This window comes from Takifugu flavidus, chromosome 9 (assembly GCF_003711565.1).
Source record: "Takifugu flavidus isolate HTHZ2018 chromosome 9, ASM371156v2, whole genome shotgun sequence".
Taxonomy (NCBI): domain Eukaryota; kingdom Metazoa; phylum Chordata; class Actinopteri; order Tetraodontiformes; family Tetraodontidae; genus Takifugu; species Takifugu flavidus.
The window spans coordinates 12132638-12151053 of NC_079528.1; the positions used below are offsets into that span (position 1 = coordinate 12132638).

Below are 18416 nucleotides of genomic sequence, written 5' to 3' on the forward strand. Positions count from 1 at the left end.
GTTTTGAACACCTGGAACTATTCAGGCATACAATATACATCAAATGGTTCACAGCCTTGCAGCTGGTACCCAGAGAGGCCGACAGAAAACAGGACAAAACACAGCTATGAAAGATTTCATTTTTTGTCGGTTCTCGATTCTCCACTAACTCCCATCAGCACTCATGACAGCAAATCAATACAGTTAGACATGCAGCAATAGAGAAGGATTTAAAAGCCTTTGGGAGTATTGTTCCTAACCACGTTCCTCCTTTTATGATCGCAGTGTACCATTGTCTAATGGATACTTCCAGCAGGATAACAGACTAGCTCGCAAAGCTCAATCCTATGAAATTGATTTATTGAGGATGAAAATAAGTTTAATGTACTCAAATGGTCTCTAAAGTAACCAAATGTTGTTCCAGCTGAGTGCATTTGGAATTCCTCGGAACAGGAGATTCACATCGTAGATGCGCAGATGAGAGGTCTGCAGCAGCTGCCTGATTCTTTCCAGTCAACTGAGACAAAAAGTGCAACAACCCTGTTGAATAACAGGATTACCGATGTGCAGCCAATAATACAGCCATGCCAGACAGGTTTAAAGCTTGTCAAAATGGCTTCGACTGGTTAACCAACACATCTGACCAGCTTCAGCTCAACGATTGTCTCACTCTGGATTAGTTCGGCTCTTCCCTCTGACACTGGGCTAAACGACAGCATTAAACATGTCATATCAGTCAAAGAATACTTGACTGCTTTGCTGCTACTTGATGAATATTTTAGCATTGGTGTGAGTGATTTCTTTAACAATATTTGTGATCGCTCATTAATCCAAAGCAATAGTAATAACAATAGTGTCTAAAAATTCTACATCGAGGTCACCATGGCCCTCTGCATTATGACCCTTTAATATACTAATAAACAGAGTTTCAGGCATATTTTGCAACATCACATAAAGGAAATAAGTACAAACAAAATGAAACTTGTACTTCTGTATCAACTGTATGTTGATCCTCCCTCTCCGATGAGAAAAAACTGAACAGAATCAATTTTATAAAAGTACTGTAACAATAACACAAACTGATTTGGGAGAAGAAAAAACACTTTACCCTGTCAAATATAAGCCAGTAGAATGAGCCACTGCCAAAAAACCTCATCTGCGGGATCAAGACCTTGTTTCTTAGTTGCAAGTTTGCTTTGTATCAATGTCTGTGTCAAAAATGTAATAATTAGACACATTAAATGAAACATTTACATATTTAAGAGGAGGCTCTTTAAGGGTGTTCCATATGTTAAACTATTCATAATTACACATATATTCTATCAAGGTCATCTAATCCAACACCTTTACTATAAAGTCAATTTGACTTTACTGGACTAAAACTATAACTTGCTCATAGCTTAGTACAGAAAAGAACAGAACCCTATTTTTTCCATTCTGATAGTGCTGACAAAGTTTGTGTAGCTCCTTATGTTGGTAGTTTCTCTGCTTCTATTATAAATTAACACATTGTTCAACCTCTATTAAAAATTCTGATCCTATTTCAGATGCTGTGTGTGCAGTACTTAATTTTAGAATATTTTCAATTTTATGTGTTAAATCCTAACAGTAAGCTCAATAAAAGACGTCTTACAGGTATATTTTGACAAAAGCATCAAAATATTTGTTATACAAGCAAAATGTTGCTAATATGCTCTAGAAATGTCACATTTGAAACACTAGTCTTAGACTAACTGCATTTGAACTTACTAAATTAAGAGCGCCGCCAAAATAACACAACTGCATAAAAACACGTTGAAGAGAAGCGTTTAACACATGATTTGAACGTACCTGCCAGTCGTAGTTTACCTTCACGCCGTTTGCAGCATCCTTCAGGGCGCAGACATGTTGGATCACTCACCACGGCGCCAACGCTGCAGCTGCCCGTGATGGCTGCCCCCTGCTGGTGTGGCGGGGTAACTGCAGCCTTAGGAAGGACCCCCCCCCACGGGCAGACACTGGGAATTGGATGCCGACCCCACCTTTTGTTACAATACCCATCATTTTAAAACAAGTCTATGACCCGGAAGGTTTTAAGAATGGAGGTTATTCAAAGCTGCTTAAATAGCAACCTGTAAAAGTGGTGTCCTCGGAATATGTCACCTTTTTCCGGTAGCTTGTACAGATATTTGCACTGCAAGGAGTCCTTCAAAGATGTTCATTTCTTCATTTTAGGAAAGAGAAGTGTATATCTTGTTGAAATTCTTTAAAATACATTAACAGGCTTTGAAGGATATAACATTTTTTGCCTGCATTCAAAAAGCACAGACCTGGTGCCTTCATATTTGCTCCTCTGGATGTGTCAGTGGCAAAATTCCCCGTCAGTGCTTGAACGTCAATATTCCAGGTCATGCTTTTATTAGAGGCAAAACGCTTAGAGTATCACATTTGTCTGAAGTCTCTGTCTGCTGATGCTTGTTTTACATTTCTTTCAAGTCCACAGCTTCACTGAGAGTATGAAGACATCACTCACACTGACAGGACCTGCCTCTCCACGTAACGTGTTTGGTTCTGCGGGATTCTGCAGCTTTGCTAAAAGAAGCACGCAGAGAGATAATGTTTTGCTTCCATAATGAGATAACATAGGCATTAGAGACATTTCCATTAAGACTTATAGAAACAGCTGCTCTTATTTTCTATAAACCAATTCCTACTGGTCCAGGGATATGCATTATTTAACATATTTATTTCATTTCAGCTTATTTCAGCAGAAAATTAGAACCTGTTTATATATCCACAACTTTTTATTTTAATGGTTTCATCAGTGCTTCCTCTTCAGCATGTCCCTTTAGGATTAACTTGTTTACTTCATATCTTTATTCAAATATTGAGTAAATAAGACAACAAACACATTTACTGCAAAATAAACATGGAGTGTTTTCTTAAAATATTTTATTTGGAATTCATTTATAAAACAATTTCAAGTTTCTTCTGACATCAAGTCCACATTTCAGGTGATTTGGTGAGATTTCTGTAAATATTTGTATTTTTAAAAAAGCTAAAGAAAACAACCCCCCCAAGTGCTCAGAGTGGGGAAAAACATTATAAAATGTAGAAATTCTATACATGAAAATGTGACGTGAGAAATGTAAATATGAGATGCTTTATAAAAACAACCAGGCACGAGAGCAACAGCAGGAATGTTTGACTTCACACATGAAATGGAAAATAAAACGTTCACAGTATGTTTAAGTTTAAAAAATATATAGATAGATATAAAATACGTGGCAATGATTTAGAAGTGGTCACAGATAGTTGAGATGTCTGATAAATACACTTATGAGCTAAAAATGTTTCTAAAGAGTGCCATTAAAATGCGTCGTGATGACTTCACAGGTCAGTGTGTGCAGCTGGTTCCCTTCTGAAGGGCAGCCGCGCTCAGACTCAGGGAGTGTTCATCAGGAAATAGTTCCCTCAACAGGAATGACAGGAGCATCTGCAACCAAAGACAGGGACAAAGACACATAGGGACAAAGGGGACAGGGACAAAGAGGTACATATAGAAAGTTAAAGAGGAGCTACTCACATCTGCAACCAAAGACAGGGACAAAGACACATAGGGACAAAGGGGACAGGGACAAAGAGGTACATATAGAAAGTTAAAGAGGAGCTACTCACATACACCAGTGTTTTATTCTCCTCACAGTTTTGGAAGATGTTAAAAACAGTTTCCATATCCGTCTTCTTCAGGATGATGTAGTTGGAATCTAGGGACAAAATAAAAATCAATAGTAGTAAGAGGGTATTTCCAGCTGTTGCAGGAGCTCTCTGGCCTCACATCTGGCACTGATGAGACCGTGAGCTCTCTCCCTGCTCTCGCTCTTCTCCTCCTCGGTGCGAGGGGCAGCAGCTGCCGCTGAAGGAGGCTCCGGCCACAGTTTCCCACACATCAGGTCGATGTAAGAGGCCATCTGCGCTTCGGTGGGGTTCATCTTGTCCAGGAAGGAGTTCACTTTCCTGAGGAAGCGACGGGACATGAGAGGTGACCCACACGAGCACATTTAAGAGCAGGTCAGAGCGGGCCAACTTACTTTTTCAGGATGGGCATGACGGGTTTCAGAATGGCATCGAATATGTTGAGAAGGATGGAGTTTCCTGTTCAAACAGAGCCATTGTTAGCTTTAAAAGTCTTAACGCGTTTGCCGACAAAGAAACACTGCGGGGTAAAAACCTAAAACAAACATTTGTTTCTCATATTCCGGATGAAAAAGTGCTTCTATGGATTGTTTGAGATTAATAGCAGCACGGATAATTATTCAGAGTGAAGGTAACCTGGTTTCTGCCGAGGTTATAGGTTTTTAATAGAGCTCAACATCAAACTGATTAATTGCACATTAGCATGAAAGAGCCTCTGGTTGGAATGACAGAAGACCTGTGAGTCATATTTACCAAAACCTTTTTAATCACATTTGCCTGAGGTTCATTTGCCAGACTGAATTAAGTGCCAGTGGGCCTGCTGAGTCAAGACTGAACTTTAGTGATGTCGTGCATGATTCCTCTTCAATGACATAAAACCCCCCCACTATTTTTAGACCAGTTGTGCATTTCCTGAGAGAACCAACCAGATATTTCCTTTAGCAGATCAAATATGGCTTTGGTCGCCTCCATTTGCTCCCAGTTGACCTGGCTTTTTTGACACTGGGAGTCTTCCCCTCTTGGCAAAGTCCCACCTTCTCTGCCTTTAGCCTTGGTAGCTCCACCCAACACCTTGAACGTCGTTTTCTCCTTTTTGTTTAAACGCGAATTGAAGTGACGCCAGGCAGAGCCTTCAGAGGTTTCCCCACGGATCGCGCCGTTCTGGCCGCAGCGTGGCGAGACGTCCGGCTGGGGCGGGTCTTCTTCGCTGGTGGTTTTGCTCAAGGACTCTTGAGAGCGGGACCTGCTCAGTCCTTTAAATATCATTTTAAAGTGGGTCAGGGGATTGTCAGAATCCTCCGTTTTATCCTCCGAGCAGGTTCCTGCTGACCGAGGCTCCTGCTCAGGCTTCGTTTCCTCCACCTGCTCTGGAACAGGTTCATACTCCGAGACGATTATAGTCGGGATCGTAGCGCCTGGAACGCCGTTGCTCTTCCCTGAAGAGGTTCCTGGGATCTCAGGAGGGTCAGTGGATTCTGGATTTAAAGAGGGTCTTTCTTTCACCCCCTCTGTCTGAGGACTGGAGCTCTGTGGAGACAAATGTGACAATGAGTGCGAGGATGAGGCAGCCGCCTCGTCGCCGCAGCAGGACGAGCTGTGATGTTTTCAAGGACTAGAGACGTTCAGAGGAAGGCGCAATGACGGCCGTTTCCCAGCAAACAAGGCACCGCCTGTCCTGCATGTTAAACACGGCGCTCTGACACCGATGCTAATCGGCAGCACGCCGCTGGGTATTTCCGCCAGTGCAGTTCCGACAGTTACTTGACTCGGGTCCAGCTTATTGAACAAGCTTGTGCATTACTCACATTACTTCACCTTCCTCAAGAACAACACTTAAGAGGATCATTTCTGGTTATCATGTTGATAACGCCAGAAGCATCATCTTTTATCGAAGCAGGAAGTGCAAATAGAACCAGTGTGCACAGCCTTCGCGGTCTAAATACTTAAATCCCCGTGTGGTAAAAGGACAATGTCGCTTTTATTACATGTGGCTCCCACAGGCTCCCTGCAAGTCACAGAGTTCAAGAGGATCCCTGTGATTCAGAGCGGAGCCAACAAAAACATTCTCTACACACTGTATTTGAGTTTCTCTCTTCAGAAAGTTGAAACTTGCCCTCAAACAGACGGGCTCAACGCTGGAATGTAGGTCAAAGTTGAGCCGGAGTGTCTATAAACTAGAACGTGTTTACATTTATAAGTTCACACTAGCTCAGGAATTTGTTGAAACACTGATCTCCTTTTCCTTCTGCACCCAACAAGATTTCAGCCAAATAATCACACGCAAGCAATAAAAACAGAAAAAGTAGATGTTAAAAAAAAAATACTGTCAAGGAATGCAGATGTGATTTACCTCTTCTTCCTCCTGACCTGGAGTCAGGAAGTAGGCCAAACCGCTGAGGAGGCCCCAAACGCCTCCATAGTGCTCATCTTCATTCAGCAGTGTGTCAAGAGGGCAGAGGAACTGGAAGACCGGCTGAGTGTGTCCGATCACATGATCAGAAACTAATTCCTGCAAGAGGAAATTTAAAAGTTGAATCAAGTCAGCTTATGAAGAGGTTTAGAACTTCTCACCTGCAGGAAGCGTTCCACAGCTGCTCTGGTGTCTTCGGTGACCTCGGCGGTGACCTCGGCGTTGACCTCGGCGTTGACCTCCAGCTCAGACGCCAGCGCTGTAATGCTTGGCAAGCTGGTCGAGTCCTGAACAAAACAAAATATAAAAAACAAAACCAATTTCCAAGATTGCAATGACGTGCAGCCTTCTACCTGCCACCTGTTCCGGAAGTGGATAACGTCCATGTAGGTCTTCTTGATGTCCCACTGCAGGTTCTCTGGGCTCTCCTCCTCCTCCACGTGCACGGTGAAGGTCAGCTCATCATCCTCCAGACCGGCCTACGATACAGACTCAGACATGAAGGTGGCGTCTGAGGACGAGCCCTGACACGGCCTCAGCGGAGCGATAACAAGCCCGCGGGACTTTCCTCGCCGTCACCGCTATATTTAGAACTCACTTGAGGAATGCTGACAGCCCAGCGGCCCACGCGCCACATCTCGTACGACAGCTTGAATTCCATCATGTCTTCCTGGACACTTGTCATGTAATTCTCCAGATCGCTGTCCTCCTGTAGATTTACAGCCCAAATAAGTGACGGCGGATCCGTGGCGTTTTGCAGAGCGCCCTCTTCAGGTGGAATGACGGCCGCCGCGGACTCACCCTGTCAGACTCCTGCAGACTGTGAATGGAGCCCTCCCTGCTGCTGACGTCCTCCTCGTTTTCCTGGAGCGCCATGATTCGCATCACCAGCTCCGCCTCCACCATCTTCATCTTTTTCTTCTTGGCTCTCTTGGATTTCATCTTGTCGACAATTTTTGACCATCCTTGTTTTATCTTGTTGGCTGAAAGGTCACAGCGATAAATGTGGTACAGAGAATGTCTGACCTTGAGCCGCAGGTTAACACCCATTTGATGCTAAATGCTAACAACTGTGTGGAGCTGGTGCTAGCCTGGGAGTGTCCACGTAAATAAAACTTATGGGTGTGGCCCGGACCTAGAAACTGACCCAGAGTCAGCGGCGGAGCGTTTCACTGAGCTCACGCTGCTCTATGGAAGCACGACGGTAACGCACGACCTACGGCTGGAATCTGGGAGGGAAAACTGGCTCAAAGGAAACAATTAACTGGCCATCAATCATGCAAGCGAAATTAGCAATCAAGCCTTCTATGTTCTCATTAATCTTAACAAAATGATACTGGCTGCTTTTTAAAAACATTAATGAGGTAATTAGAAAAGTAAACACTTAAGGGGGAACAATGTCCATCGGACAGCTAAATTACAGCCCAGTTACAGTGGCAGCTAAAGCTCCTCATTTAATCTCATCCTTTCTTCTATTTACGGGTTCACGACAGGCCCTGCAGTGGGTTTAAGGAAGATGTTAATTAGCATTCAGTCTGATCTGTGCATAATTAGTCATCTGACAAAAGAAGAAAGGGAAAAGGGGATTAGTTATACACTACCAGACAGCTGACAACAGCACAGTGCTATTGATCCAACCCTTGTCTAGAGAGCATGAATGAACCTTCTCACACTCCTCTCATGGGTTTCTAACACACAACACCAGAGTCGTGCGTGTTCCTACAGTCTAGAGTGTCGACACATTTCAGCTGACTCGACACACACACACACACACACCTCTAGTTTTGGTCTTGGTCTTGGTGCTGGTTGATGAACCTGATTCCTCAAAGCTCCTGAGAGAAAAAGAGATGAGGCCAGTCAGGCATAATTTCAATCACAGGCCGCTCAGCCACTGCTGTCGGGCTGACTTTACAGAGGTCAACCTGTAAAGGTCACTCACACTTCACTGCCGTCACCCTCCTGCGACGCCAGAGAGGTCAAATCCAGATCGGACCCACACAGGTCCTCCACTGAGCTTTTGGGGGTCACTCTGTCCAGCTGGCTGACCACCAGCTGGTTCAGGTTGTCGGGGTCTGAGAGCCACCTCACTATTAAGCCCAAACCTGAGGAGAACAGGAAACGTCAGGGATGTAAACAAAACCGCTCAGATTAGCATTTAGCATCTCGCTTCTAAATGAGCGAATCAATCCCCCAAAATGTCAGATTACTACTTTAATTCTGCACCATTTACAGCTTCTTTCAACCGTTTTCAGCCATCACATATCGATGAATTTCACCACGCGAGTGCTGAAAGCATAATATTGCATTTAGGGAGAATTCTTTCTTTGGCAAGTTCTTCTTGCCATAATTCAAAGTGAATCATTTACCAGCCCAATTCAGAGAGAGCTGGAAGGTTAAGCAAGCGCGCTTTAATCAAAATGAATCCAATACGTCTTAAATCCAGGAAACACGGCTTTGACTCCTGGGGCACATGTCAGGAAAACGCCCTGATGTGACGGGAAATACATCAGACGTCGACAACGAGGGCAAGACACTGATTTGTTTTGAAATAAATGTCAAGAAAGATCAGGCCTGTTGGGCTGTGGCGCGGGTCATTCAGCAAATCACACGATGATGTAATGGAACAGCTCATCGTGGATTATTGTGATCAATATAATTCAGCCAGGTTAAAAGGTTTGTGGTGAAAAAAAGCCTCATGTGTCACAGTGAGAACAGATTATTGGAGGGCGGCGACAGCTATAAAGGTAGAACAATCAGCTGTCCCGATTCCCCCCCCCCCCTCAAAGCTGCTGACGAGGCGTTGCAGTGACATGGAGATCACATGGCTACAATGAAAGTATCTCAGGTGACGGTCATATAAAGACACGTGCGGTTGGGAGCTCCCGTCCCTGGTTAATCAGTATTGCGGCACCAGGACAAAAGGACACAGAAGGGTTCAAATCAGCGAGCGTCTTCTGGAGTTTAATCCATTCTTAAGCAGTGTTCCTACTCAGACATGTAATTACTTTAATACTTCGCACAAAAGAATGGTTTATTCCCCAAGATGCTGCAGAATCAATAACTGCACCCTCCCTCCTCCGACCTGTGCAAGTGCAGCTTAAGCTCCATTTACACAGGATTAGCAAAGCCTCTTCAATTCTGCTAATTTGTCCTTTCAACCTGGGTGTTTTCAATTCTATCTGAAAGACAAAGAGTCAAATGTCTTATCTTCTTCACAGAATCAGTTTTTTGGGTTTTTTTTGCTGTCTGGAAAACACGGAATTTAAAAGAAAGTATGACAACAGATGAGTGAGGGAGGACCTTCCTCAGCTGAGAGGAGGGATTCTTCACACCACTGTTGCCAGGCAAAGCTCCATAGGGAGGCCCATAAATCTCTCCTGGAGGGAACTCCAGTTTAAAGGAGGAGTGTTCTGAAGCAGACTCAGCTTGGTCAACCCCAGTCTGGTGCCCAGATGTGCAAATCTGACACATGTTTCCACACTGACGTAGGTTTAGGCGCTAAACATAAGTGCTGCCGCTAATTTCACCTGGACGTTCAAATACTTCTAATAAATCTGTTTTCACCGACATTAAAGGACTTTTTTTATGCACTTTTTTGCTTAAAGTTGCCTGTTTCTATAGAAGAGAGGTGCAGTAATAATCAAAGAGAGGATCAAATCCATTTTCCCCCTGTAATTCAGGTTCTATAGAGCTGTGAGGCTCCGGCTCCTTAAGCAACAGAGAACTCAAGGCTTTCTTACCCTTTGTAGCAACTATTTCATTTAAGGCACAGCGGTGGACTTCATGGCTCCACAGAGATTTGGAGAAAAGGTTACGTACCAGAGCATCAGAAAACTCTCTAAGAACTGTAATCTCTTCAGTTCTGGAAGTGAACAAGAGTTCTCTGCACAAGAAAAAAGAACAGAAAACAGGAATTTTTTGTACAGGAATATTTACGGCCATGTGTTAAGAGATGGAATCATTAATCTAATGGGGGTTTATGACTCTCCAAATACTGAGAAGTCACTACAGGTACAAACTTGTTAAAACCAAGTCAATTATTCATAGCCAGTGAAGAAATATGGAGGTATTTATAGAGTTTAAACGCTCCGCTCAGAGTAACTGGAGCAGCCAGTCAGTAAAAGTCTCACCTGTCAGGCTGCTTTGCGTTATGCAAATGTTGCGTCAGAATGCGAATAGAACCCACGACCGCCTGGCACACGTCAAAGTGTCGCGCTCTCTCGATGATGCGGTCGATCACCACGTCCACCTCCCTGCTGAGCACCCGGTGCAGCGGCTGGGCCTCGCGGGGCTCCGGGACGCTGTACCAAGGCAGGACGAGCTGAGCGTAGGCGCACTCAAAGACTGAGGGGAGCAGCCATAAAGAGAAATCCACATCAATGCCCGCTCACCTCCACTTCAAACAAACGCCGCCGCCGCCACTTTAAAGGTTGTTTGGTGAAACTCTAGTGCTTTTATTCCCCTCCAAATTATTTAGTGCAAATGTATCCGACACAGGATTTTTCCCCCCCAAACATAAGAGGGTGAACTGAGCCTCACCTCATTCAGAATGTTTAAAAATGGCTTTACCCAGATGAAATCTGGAGGTAGAACTTATCATCAGGTTGTTAAAGCCTGTTTAGGTTCTGTTACCTGTGGAATCATCATTTTCTCTGCAGAGTTTCCGTTTCCCGGGGGAGCAAAAGGACATTAATGCCTCTTCACAAATGCGATGGAAATATAAGCTAATTAGCTGTCATTACTAAAGCCCAGGGACCGGAACGCCAAAGAAGTGGTGTAAAAATGATTGTGAGAGTTCTGCAAAAAGGTGTGAAAATTGTTGAAATGCTGTGAAATGTAGCTGCCCCTACGCTTCCACGTTCCCCGTCTCTTCAAATGAGGCTGGGGAGTGTTTTGACAGCGGTGGGTCCGAGCCGATGGAGCTGCAGGTGGAGCCTCTGGCTGAAACCTTATTTGGTAAAACAAATACGTTGTTGGCAGCGCAGAAGCGGCCTGGTTCTCCTCCAGCCTGCCAGACCACACCATCACTGTGCTGGTCAAACAGGGATAATGAGGGTTCCTGTAGGTCCAGTTGCCTCCACACGCCGCCACCCACCCATTCACCGAAGTGGGGAAAATAGCGGACTCTGACACTGACAGACAGACGCCGTATCAGGGACGGCTCGCCTAAAAGTCCTTCGCACATGGGAGAATGAAGACAGTTTATTTCCTGAACACTGGTAACAGATCAGAACCTGATAATGGCCAAGACTAAAACCCAAACTGTCTGCATGAGGGATGAAAAATAAAAAAGATTATCACATCGGAAAACTGTTCTCCACAAGTTCGATAGCACCGTTTCCGCTGCAGGAGCCTCTATCATTAACCCAGGATTTTGAAAAGCCGCGACACGTTTCCACTAAAATTAGACTGAGAAAAACTCCCTGCAGGCCAAACATTTCCTGATAAACGTAGCTAGCAGCGAGGCGAGACTATTCACATCCCCAGCAGCCCTTGAGGGGCGGAGCTGCATACTAAAGAACACTGATTAATGGAACACACGGCAGCCTTCTGCAAGTTCTCATGCCCGCTGTGTTTAAACCAGCGTGCAGCAGCAACAGGAGCTCCGAGGGCAACGTCTGACCAGAAGAATGGGAGAACAGGGGAACAGCTAACCTGCAGAGCTAAAATGGCAACACACCAGAAAGGTTGAAGAATCTCAAGCAAAATTTTCTCCACAGAAGAATGGCACAACACAGACGCGCCGCTTCTTCAGGTCAGGACTCAGCAGTCCACTTACACCTAAAGGAGAGTGGGCACTCCTTCAAGGACAGCCAGGTACAGGTACTGGCCAGAGAAGACCGCGGGTTTCAGAAGGGTGTCAAGGAAACCATCCTTAAACAGAGGTGGTGGCCTGAGGCACTTCCTGTCACCCACGTCCAATGCAGTCCTCCACTCCTTCCAACCACAAACCAAACGTTCACACCATTCCAGGAGACCCAGTGATTCACCAGCATGTGGACCAGCAGACAAAGGGGAGACGCCTCAACAGAAACTAGGTGACTACCAACTACCAATGACCCTGCTAACGACTCTCAGGTGACCACCCAGATCATTAGCATGCTAATGGTCCACAGGGGCTATATATTTTCAAGCTCTCTCCCCAGCAATTTCAGAACTGAAGAAGCCTTCTGGATAGAAGGCGAAACGTCTTCAAGAGAAGAAACCCAGTCCAGTTGACAGAGAAAACGACCTTGGACTCAAGCAAAATTATCAGCAGCTGAAGCACCGCAGCGACCAGTCGCTCCGACTGCTGTAACACTCCTCCGTACGTCATCAGCCTGATGGAAATCAATTTCCTGCTATGTTGATGCTCAGCGGAAACCTGTTTACCAGTGTAAACATTCCTGGTAATGAAAGCTCCTGGAGATGTTGATGGAAAAGATGCTAATGCAACAGTCAAAACCCAAAGTAGACAAAGTCCATGTTATCTGAGTGATCTTGCTGGAGGAAAGGCTGCCGACAGCATGGAGAAACGCTCCCAGCCACCCTAATAATCAGCTGGGAGATGGATGGAAAGCAAACAACTAATAAAGAGAAGGAACCCTCATTTCCTGTTTTAACACGTGACCAGACCGTGAGGCGTAACATGAGCTCCAGCTGCAGCTCTGCTCACGCACCAACTCACTGTGTCAATGCAAAACAGGGCTTAAAATGCCAAAGCACAACCACACCGCGCTTCTACCCGCCCGCCCACGCTTCCACCTTGCTGCAGGGACTTGAAGACGTGTGGGTACTTGGAGCCCAGAGGTTCCGCCTGCTCACACTTCTCTCCATCAGTCACGTCGTCCTCCTCGACAGATTCCTGGAAAACAAAGATCAACACGCACCGTTTAGGTGATGATCGAGCCCAGCTCACCGCCAGGTGTTGAAAACAAGTTTTTCAGGACTTAAATGCCCCGCGGGCTGTGAAAGGTAATACCCGGGTTAAATATTTGACTTGATGTGGAATCACAAACGTTTTCCAGCAAATATTCAACATTATGTCGTAGCCCGGAGATTATTTAAACAACATTTAAAGGTCTGACAGGGGTTAAAACCCGTCAACCCGCAGAAGGCATGAGCTATCGCGCACGGCTGGCATCAGAACTGTGCGTTTTGGTGAGCGGGTGGCTCCATTACCCTCGGCGGGCTTTCCTTGGCCTCTCCATCCGTCTGGGTGCTGCCGTCGCGGCCGCTGCTCGCCACCAGCAGCGGCGCCGTGAAGCAAAAGAGGAAACAGAGAAAATACTGCGCGACGGCGCGGACGCAGTCAGAAAAACACCACGCCAGGCCCAGGAGCACGGCGATGGGGAGGCGCCATGGAAACATCTTCTCTTCTTACGGGCTGGCTTCGCTAGAGTTCTCCGCTCCTCAGCCCGCGGATGTCGCACCTTTCCCGGCCTGGATTGCTCGTCCACATCTTTAGCTGTTTCCTCACAAGGCGAAGTGGTGCGACGGGAAGAAGCCAACCAACTTTATTGAGCTCGGAGATCTGATTGGCCCCTGATAGCGCGGTGTCGTGGGGCGCCACCTGCTGGTCACGACTGCGCACTACAACACGTGTGTGTCTAAGAACAAACCGAGATTTTTCGTAAATAAACTTAAAAACGTTGCACACCTTTAACTTTTAGAATGCATTTCCTTCTCTACGTATGTTGGACACTGAAAATGAAAATGAGTCATAACGCCTGTTATCTACATTTTCACAAAAATGTCTATTTGATATTATTTTGGGTTCGCCATCATGACTATTCGCTTTTATTTATTTATACGCAGATTAAAACCAAACCAATACAGGAATCATCTTTAATACCACCTATAAATATCCTGATTGTACCTCTTTATTTACATTCACTTGGCAGCGCTTAATGCTGCTGTGTTCGTTAGATTAGGAATTAGGATTCATCTACACAGTTTATGTGACTCAGTGTTTTTATGGGATCAATGAGCAAAATATAGAGAAAGTGAAATAAAAATGAATGAATCATCCCATCATTTATCCAAATATTGCTGCATTAAAACTCTGTCCTGTGGTTTGTGTGGTTTTTCCTCATGATAGAGTTTGAGGACATGACCCGGCCAGGCGGTGACATAATGCTGTCTGACAGTTGAAATTACATAACAAAACAGTTTGTAATGAGAACCCCATTAGAGAGCAACTGGGATTAAACGGACTAAATAGATAAACCACTAACCAATAATATTAACACAAGGTTGTGTATTAAAGAACATCTTTGCCACAATTTAAATTCCCTATTTAATTTATTTCAGCACTGGGCAGCAACAGAATAAATATAATTAAGGTACTTAATTCTTTATGCGTATATGGATTAAAGCAAAAAATTGTTGGAAGACTGAGGAATTTTACAGTTGTGCACAGCTGGAGACTGAAACCTTTGACTCGTTACCGGCTGTAGCCTGAAGGGGGCGCAGTACATGTGAAGGCTCACGCAGCGTGAACCCAGCAGGCTCTCTAATCCCTAGCAAAACGTGTAATAGGACAGTTTGCTGAATAGAGGCTCAATTATCTGCTACCTGCTGAGAATGGCTACTGTAGATGGTAGCATAAAAGAGGATTCAAGATATTTAGGACCTACAATTAGATTAGGCTGCATCCAATGAAATAAATGGTGTTATACATGGCTCTCAGGGCCTCAGTGACCCACATAAAGATTATTCTGACAAGCAAAGCTTTTTCTCTCCTTAGAAGATGAGAAGATGGCCAAACTGCTCTCACAGTTGGTCGGCTTCAGAAAGATCTGCAGCTGGATCACTTTCCTGGGTGTTATGAAGATGAAAGTCCAGATATTCAAACCTTAATGAAGTGAAAGAATGAACGGCAAATTAACGGTGGACCAATATCCGAAGCTTTAATGGGAGTCCGCCTAATAGATCAGAATTTTTGCTGCCAGAGTTATAATAACAGTAATTATGTTCAGGGGATTACGTGGTATTAAAAGCTGGGAATGATGCTGCTATAATTACTAAACTTTCAGACACGTTAGCTGGCTTCTTAATTAAAAGTACCTTTTTAAAAACACTATAATGCAAGGATCATTTTCCCAGGCAGCTGTTGGCATTTAATGGCTCGGTGGGAATGGAGAGGAGCTGCCAAGTGGCCCGTGACCTTCAAGTCCACGACACAAGGTCACGGTGCACCGCTGGGATAGCAGATATATGCCTGTTCAGGGTGGATGGCAGAGATGATCTGTTTTTAGAGTCAGGTCTGTTCACACCCATGTGAGAGAAGCTCACCGTGTCCTGGCCTGCGTAGGGCACAGTCACGTGCCTCTTTACAACCGCTGGGATCGTGTTCCAGATCAGACCTGTCGACGACTCCTCTCAAAATACTCAGCAGCACCATTTCCATTTACCCGAGGCTTCATGGCTGAAACTGGACATCATGTTGCTGAATGCGCGACAGGCTAACGTGTTCAGTCACACCCCTCAATCAGATCTGGGCAGGAGATAAAAGAGTGTTTGCAAAGAAGAAGTTACGCTGCAGTTTTCCTGCAGGACACCAATCATGCACATATTCTGCCGCGTTATCGGCAAATACCAAAAGGTACCGATTTCCTGTCACCGCGTTTCAGTTGACATTTTGTGAGTAGATCAGCTTCCCGAGTTGATCATGGCTCGCCACCAACTCAAACCTTAGAGACGTCTACAAATCTAAGCTTATATTTAGCACAAGATACCAAATACATCACATGCGTGACACTAGAATCCAAAATCAGACCAAACAATCTCAGTAGGTTACATTTATTTCCTTTTTTCCCCAATAAAGTTCCAGTGTTCAGGGAATGACATTCTGGTCAGGGGCAGAAGCCAGAAAAAAAACAATGGGCCAAATGAAAGGTGCATAACAGATTCCCCCAGTACAACTAGTAGAAAATACTAGTTGGTCCCTATAAATATAGCATGGAGTCCTTCCAAATGTACAAGATATGTTACAGCTAAACTTCACCACATCGGGGATCGAGCTTAGATGACTTTCTTTAGCTCGTCATACAGGACAAGAACAAAGGCGCCACCCATGCCTCTGAGCACATTAGACCAGGCTCCCTTGAAGAAGGCGTTGGTGCCCTCATCACGCGCGATCTTCCTCCAGCAGTCCATGGTGCCGCTGTACATGATGTCAGCTGACCAGGAGAAAGTGCAGATTTAAAAAGATGGCCAACTTTTTCCATGCAAGGATTGGAAAGTCATGCTTAATGTTGCCAACGTCACCTCCTTTGCGCCCAGACTGCATCATCATGCGCCGACGGACGGTGTCGAAGGGGTAGGACACGAGGCCGGCCACCGCCGTCACCGTCTGCGCGATCATCCAGCTCACAACAATGTGTGTGTTCTTGGGGTCGGGAAGCATTCCTGCAAGAGAAACGTAACCAGGACCGTCACGGAATGTCGGAGAAGTACGTGGGAATCCCGGCTTTTCCATGCCTCAAACCCAAAACTCACCCTTGGCCGTGTCGTACACGCCAAAGTAAGCCGCTCTGTAGATGATGATGCCCTGGACAGAGACGCTGAAGCCCTGGTACAGACCCTTGATGCCGTCAGACTTGCTGATCTTCACCAGACAGTCACCCAGGCCTTTGAACTCGCGCTCCGCCGAGGCTTTGCCCACGTCGGCAGCCAGACGCGTTCTGGCGAAGTCGAGGGGGTAGACGAAACAGAGCGAGGTGGCCCCGGCGGCGCCGCCAGACGCCAGGTTGCCTGCAAAGTATCTCCAGAACTGGGTGCGCTTGTCTACACCGTCAAGGAAAATCTTCTTGTATTTGTCCTTGAAAGCAAAGTTGAGGGCCTGCGTGGGGAAGTACCGGATGACATTGGCCAGGTTCCCTCTCCAGAAGGAGAGGAATCCCTGCTCTTTGGGAATACGGACAACGCAGTCGATGATCCCTTTGTACTGCTGGTCCACTGCAATCTGCTTGCTTGCATGTTGTACCTGTGATGACAGCACAGATGAAGCGGAGCGTGAGAGAAGCACAGCAGCTGCTTTTAGCCGTGGAAGACAATGACTCCCATGATTCTCGTCCGTGTGTCCCCTTTCCTCCACCACAGGCATCCAGTCAAAGCAAGTTTGCAGCCCCCCCTCCTGCACCTGAGCTCGGTCTAAATGCAGAACCTGAGGCCCAAACCTCCTGACCCTGTCTGCTTGTTGTGAAGACAAATAATTGGGAAGGCTGCATCTCAGCGGCAACAGAGACGTGTGCATCAGCTGGTAACGCAGCAGATTGAGTGCAGCCACGCTGAATTACGCAACAGGTCCTGGATTAAGCTCGTTCATCTGCGTCTGCAGCAGCCTGGAGCTACATCCTATGAACGCTGCATCATTAGCCCGTCTGGATCACTTCTAGTTACGCCATCACTGGAATGTGAAAGGAGCTGATGACGCAGCTCTTGAAAGCTTTAAAAGTAACAACGTGTGCGCTCACCTGGAGCAGAAGCTTGACTCTCTCGATGGGGGCTACAGCTGTTTTGGAGATGGCCGCGGCAATGCCACCGGCCAGGAAGTCCTTGGCGAATGAGATAGCGGTGTCAGTCATCTTTGCTGCGGTCAGTCGTCGGTGGGTTCTGCCTGTGGGGTTGAAATGGCCGACTCCAACTTAGAGGAGAGGGCATTTAAGAAGACCCAGCGCGAGAGCGCTCGTGAACTTCGACTCTTTGGCCTGATTGGTTGGCCGCGGCGGCAGTGGGCGGGGCGAGTGGATGTCCTTTGATTCAGATTTGGTTCTCTTTCTCATCCTCCAAGAACACAATGGCTACACAAACCTGTTTACTTCAGATATCACAATCGAATCTCAACACAACTTTCAGTTGCTTGAGATTTTACCACCTCAGCTTTTACTTGAGGTGCAACTATCAACCTAAAGCAGCGAAGGCCTAAAGGTTATTATGGGTAGAGGTCATCCCACCTGTCAACAGCCTTTGGCTGTCAGTTTCCCACTGTATGGAAAGGGAGATGACTCTGAATCAGCTGACTGATTCCACACAAACCCCCACCTTAGCACGTTCCCCCTCCAGCAATTATTGCCAAAATAAAATCTAATGGCCGCTGTGGACTTTGACAACATTAACTGAAATTAGAAGAGTTCCACTATCAGCAGAGTTTCTGCAGTTTTCTAAGAGATTCACTTCTGCAAATGTAAAAAAAAAAAAAAAAAAGGCCAGTCATGATCACAGGAGCAAACCTCAGAAATGGGGAAATGTAAAGCACTAGTTAAGATGTGTTGATCACAGTTTAAGAGGAGCAGCTGCACGCATGCGGTCACACAAAGCTGTGCGTTTAAGGTACTTTAAAAAAACAACAAAAAAAAAGAATGGTGGT

General features: G+C 45.7%; 3 protein-coding genes across 5 annotated transcripts in view; all 3 read right to left on the reverse strand.

Annotated features, from left to right (window-relative positions):
- mrpl11 (mitochondrial ribosomal protein L11) overlaps window positions 1-1953 on the reverse strand; it is a 32631-nt gene extending 30678 nt beyond the window's left edge. The window contains exon 1 of the mRNA XM_057042315.1: window positions 1810-1953. The gene's annotated coding sequence lies outside the window, so the exon portion shown is untranslated. The remainder of the gene's footprint in view (window positions 1-1809) is intronic.
- Window positions 1954-2893: 940 nt separating this feature from the next.
- On the reverse strand, window positions 2894-13601 carry si:rp71-46j2.7 (uncharacterized). 3 transcript variants are annotated; one of them, XM_057042308.1, is made up of 16 exons: window positions 13226-13601; window positions 12809-12908; window positions 10195-10408; window positions 9805-9947; window positions 8004-8166; window positions 7841-7896; window positions 6866-7047; window positions 6663-6770; window positions 6418-6543; window positions 6226-6351; window positions 6005-6163; window positions 4581-5181; window positions 4050-4113; window positions 3797-3975; window positions 3637-3725; window positions 2894-3454 (listed from the first exon to the last, which is right to left on the reverse strand). In XM_057042308.1, exons 1-16 carry the CDS (start codon window positions 13412-13414, stop codon window positions 3356-3358), a joined length of 2598 nt encoding a protein of 865 aa, XP_056898288.1. In that variant the 5' UTR covers window positions 13415-13601; the 3' UTR covers window positions 2894-3355. The 3 variants fall into 3 exon arrangements, with proteins under 3 accessions (XP_056898288.1, XP_056898289.1, XP_056898287.1); XM_057042309.1 differs by having other exon boundaries at window positions 4689-5181; window positions 6663-6773; XM_057042307.1 differs by having other exon boundaries at window positions 6663-6773; window positions 13226-13600.
- A 2230-nt stretch (window positions 13602-15831) lies between these two features.
- On the reverse strand, window positions 15832-17807 carry slc25a5 (solute carrier family 25 member 5). Its single transcript, XM_057042314.1, has 4 exons — window positions 17524-17807; window positions 16547-17033; window positions 16316-16456; window positions 15832-16227 (listed from the first exon to the last, which is right to left on the reverse strand). The coding sequence occupies exons 1-4, from the start codon at window positions 17632-17634 to the stop codon at window positions 16070-16072; spliced, it is 897 nt and encodes a 298-aa protein (XP_056898294.1). The 5' UTR covers window positions 17635-17807; the 3' UTR covers window positions 15832-16069.
- Between the last annotated feature and the right edge of the window lie 609 nt (window positions 17808-18416).